Below are 3,993 nucleotides of genomic sequence, written 5' to 3'. Positions count from 1 at the left end.
ATGACTCATTCTTGCTGGTATGTTCTAAATATTTACAATGAGGTGAAGGTTTCGTTTTTAGAATATCTTTTCAGATTAGTTTTACAGTTATATCAAAATTAATGATTTGGTTATACTATTAGAAATACATTGTTCACTTCACAATAATTTTATAATTATCTATCTCCAGTTTCATTCAGGCCACCAGGCCTTGCATTTCTTTGTTGCAATGTTTGCATTTTGCACACATGCCTGCCTTACCCATAGGTAGAGGAACTTCATTGAAATATCCCCAAACTGCGTCTCTTTTATGGCCTGCTGCCATTATTGATTTTCTCTTCCTGGGAGAGAATAGTATGATTAACCAAAGATCCCAAGACTTGAGGAGAATTCTGCTCAAAGGGTTTCAGTTTCATTTTTACTGCTTGCCAACTCCCTCCTCACACTTAGCTCCTTGTACAGATCTATTCCACTCCAAACAATCTTCTACTCATTGAGCTTCTTGAAATCTAGCACTTAAGAGGTAAGGGATAGATTCTGTGGATATAGATTTGCAAAGGAACAACGGGATTAAGGCCATTTTCTCAACTTTGCATGCTTAAATTGTGGAACTCCCTGCCCCAAAATGTGGTGATGGCTGCCAACTTGGAAGGCTTTAAGAGGGGAGTGGACATTTTCATGGAGGAGAGGGGTATCCATGGCTACTAGTCAAAATGGCTACTGGTCATGATGCATACATATTCTCTCCAGAATCAGAGGAGCATGCCTATTATATTAGGTGCTGTGGAACACAGGCAGGATGGTGTTGCTGCAGTAGTCTTGTTTGTGGCTTCCTAGAGGCATCGGGTTGGCCACTGTGTGAACAGACTGCCAGGCTTGATGGGCCTTCTTGGTCTGATCCAGCAGGGCTTTTCTTATGTTCTTATGAGATCTCCTGCTATTACAACTGATCTCCAGCCGATAGAGATAAGTTCCCCTGGAGAAAATGGCCGCTTTGGCAATTGGACTCTATGGTATTGAAGTCCCTCCCCTCCCCAAACCCTGCCCTCCTCAGGCTCCGCCCCAAAAACCTCCCGCCGGTGGTGAAGAGGGATCTGGCAACCCTATCTATTGCTTTAAAATGGACATGGAGAAAAAATCCTTTAATCAGACCTTACATTTTAGCCAAGGCTCAACGGTACATTGCAGTTTCCTTAAAAGACTGCAGCAAAGTTTGTTTGGGGGAAAGGATGACAGCACAAGGCCCTGTGCCCTCTGGTCTGTGATTTTGTTGCTCTGGCACTATATGGCTGTGCATCTATTCAATTAATATGCAAGCAGAAGTTACCATGCAAGAAGTTCTTGTTTGTTTTTCTCCCAGCTTCTGAACCCTTGACACTTAAATACTAATCTCACACATACAAGTTGGCCAGTGTATACTAAATAAATGCAGCATTTAGCAAAAATGGAAAGTCACCTCAAGAAGGACTCTGAGGGGGCAGGATATAAATTCCCCAAATAAACAAAGGCCTCATAGTATGCTGAAGCAAGCAATGGGCAGCTGTTCTATGCACACCTACATCCTATTGATTTCAGCAGGGTTTCCATGAAAGTCAAGAAAGTGCAGCTAGGACTGCAGCCTTAGTGTTTAACCTTAACTTACTCAGAAGTAAATCTTATCCATTTCAATGAGACTAACTTCCGAACAAGTGTGCATGATACTGCCGCCACAAACATCTTGAAGATCTCCCAACTAAGACAGGCTCTAAGAGATTCTCTGCACAAACAATTAAGAAACTTATTACAAAACTCAGGATTAATATATTCGTCTGTTATAAACTCAGCAAGATAACACTGAGCACCAGAAATGCAGTCATAGATTCCTTACAAACAACAGGTTATGCTGCTACTGAATCCTCCCCCTCCACACACAAAAAGTTTGAAACTAGGTTGTGTAAAAAGAAAGTAGCAAACTGGTAATGCTACTTAGATTTTTAGATAACCCAAAGGTAAATATCAGACATGTAATATGTGAATCAGTAACAAAAGAAATAATCTCCAAATAAATGTTGCCTGTACAATGCATTTTATAGGGTATATATAAGTTCCATATAACAGAGAGAAAGAGAGATAAAAAGTACTACTAGTTAGGTGGATACACTATGATGTATGACTAGATCTACAGATTCTCCTTTTCAAAAGCTTTTTGTTTCTGAAGAGTAAAAGCTTCACTTGCTTTAATTTTATTTTCAGGTTCACAAATGGAATTGTTATGAAGCAGCAAAAATGTCTCGAGGATAATAAGAACCATTAAGAATTAGCTTCTCTGGGTGATAGCAAACAAGTTATAGAATACAAACTGCATTGTTAAATTAGTAGATGAAGAATACGCAATCAATGGAATAGATCTTTGCATTTGTTGCATATCTAGTCACAACATTTAATCCGGAAAATTGGTATCAATCTGTGTCAGACACAGAGCCATTTTGTAGACTGAGAAAGAAATGAAGGCCCATAGAAAAGTTGTTAATTGTAGTGTCTCTAAATAGGGAAAAGTGTCAGGTCAGAGGTTATGGATAAGGATATAACAAAAGTCGCAGTAGAAGACAGAAACGCCAACTGGTTGCCCCTGATTGAATTTTTTGAGCTCAATGTAAAGCTCTCGTAGGTTATCCGGGCTGTGTAACCGTGGTCTTGGTATTTTCTTTCCTGACGTTTCGCCAGCAGCTGTGGCAGGCATCCTCAGAGGAGTAACACTGAAGGACAGTGTCTCTCAGTGTCAAGTGTGTAGGAAGAGTAATATATAGTCAGAAAGGGGTTGGGTTTGAGCTGAATCATTGTCCTGCAAAAAGTATCAAAGGTAATGTGCTAATCATTGTCCTGTAAGTATCAAGATAATGTGCTAATGAGGGTGTGGTATGTTAATATGGAACCATTGTATCCTGAAGTGATCTGTTAATGTGTGAAATCCAAAGCTAATCTGCATGGCTATTGTGGACTGTAGTCTTTGTTAGTCTGGAGGTTTTCAAGACAGGAAGCCAAGTCTTATTCATTCTTAAACTCTCTTCTTTTCTGTTAAAGTTGTGCTGATGTTTATGAATTTCAATGGCTTCTCTGTGCAATCTGACAAAATAGTTGGTAGAATTGTCCAGTCTTTCAGTGTCTTGGAATAAGACCCTGTGTCCTGTTTGTGTCAGTCCATGTTCAGCCACTGCTGATTTCTCAGGTTGGCCCAGTCTGCAGTATCTTTCATGTTCTTTTATCCTTGTTTGTATGCTGCGTTTTTTTTGTCCTGATGTACATGCGCAGAGGGGGGGGGGTGGCATCCAGTGAGGAAAGGAGGGGCTTCTAAGATGCAAGTGAGCCAGGGGGCAGCATTGCTCACCCTTGTCCTGTGGGTGCTCTGTTCACCAGCGCTGAGCACGGAAGGCAAACGGAAGCTCCAGATTGGAGTCAAGAAGTGGGTGGACAATTGCCCCATCAAGTCCCGCAAGGGAGATGTGCTCCACATGCATTACACAGGAAAGCTGGAAGATGGGACCGAATTTGACAGCAGCCTGACTTGCGATCAGCCGTTTGTCTTCACATTGGGGACCGGGCAAGTAATTAAAGGCTGGGACCAAGGACTGCTTGGGATGTGCGAGGGTGAGAAGAGGAAACTAGTGATTCCCTCTGAGCTGGGTTATGGAGACCGGGGAGCTCCACCCGAAATCCCAGGTGGTGCGACATTAATCTTTGAAGTCGAGCTGCTGAAGATCGAGCGACGACAGGAACTGTAGCTACGGGGAAGAGGGCATGGGGGGGGAGGGATCTGCAGAAGTGGCTGTGGATACATTGACATTGATGGGCCAAATAAAAGCACAGACCAGGAAAAAAAAAAAACAGGCCGGATGGAGCAAACAAAAGAAAACTGAGAGCCCAAGTTGAGAAAAGAAAGACAAAACTTTAATAAGGAAACAGGAGACTTGACAGGGGTGAATGTATTTTGGGCTCAGGACCAAATTATGTGGGAGATTTATGACGGGAATCTCCAAC

The 3,993-nt window shown here is 42.0% G+C and overlaps 1 protein-coding gene across 1 annotated transcript; it reads left to right on the top strand.

Annotated features, from left to right (window-relative positions):
* Nucleotides 1-3,265: 3,265 nt before the first annotated feature.
* Nucleotides 3,266-3,737, top strand: LOC130481535 (peptidyl-prolyl cis-trans isomerase FKBP2-like). Its single transcript, XM_056854231.1, has one exon. It carries the CDS (start codon nt 3,312-3,314, stop codon nt 3,735-3,737), a length of 426 nt encoding a protein of 141 aa, XP_056710209.1. The 5' UTR covers nt 3,266-3,311.
* Nucleotides 3,738-3,993: the final 256 nt, after the last annotated feature.

Source organism: Euleptes europaea, chromosome 8, assembly GCF_029931775.1.
Source record: "Euleptes europaea isolate rEulEur1 chromosome 8, rEulEur1.hap1, whole genome shotgun sequence".
In the NCBI taxonomy this organism is placed as follows: Eukaryota; Metazoa; Chordata; class Lepidosauria; order Squamata; family Sphaerodactylidae; genus Euleptes; species Euleptes europaea.
Note: the sequence above shows the minus strand (reverse complement) of the source record. Positions and strands in the feature narration are given on the sequence as shown.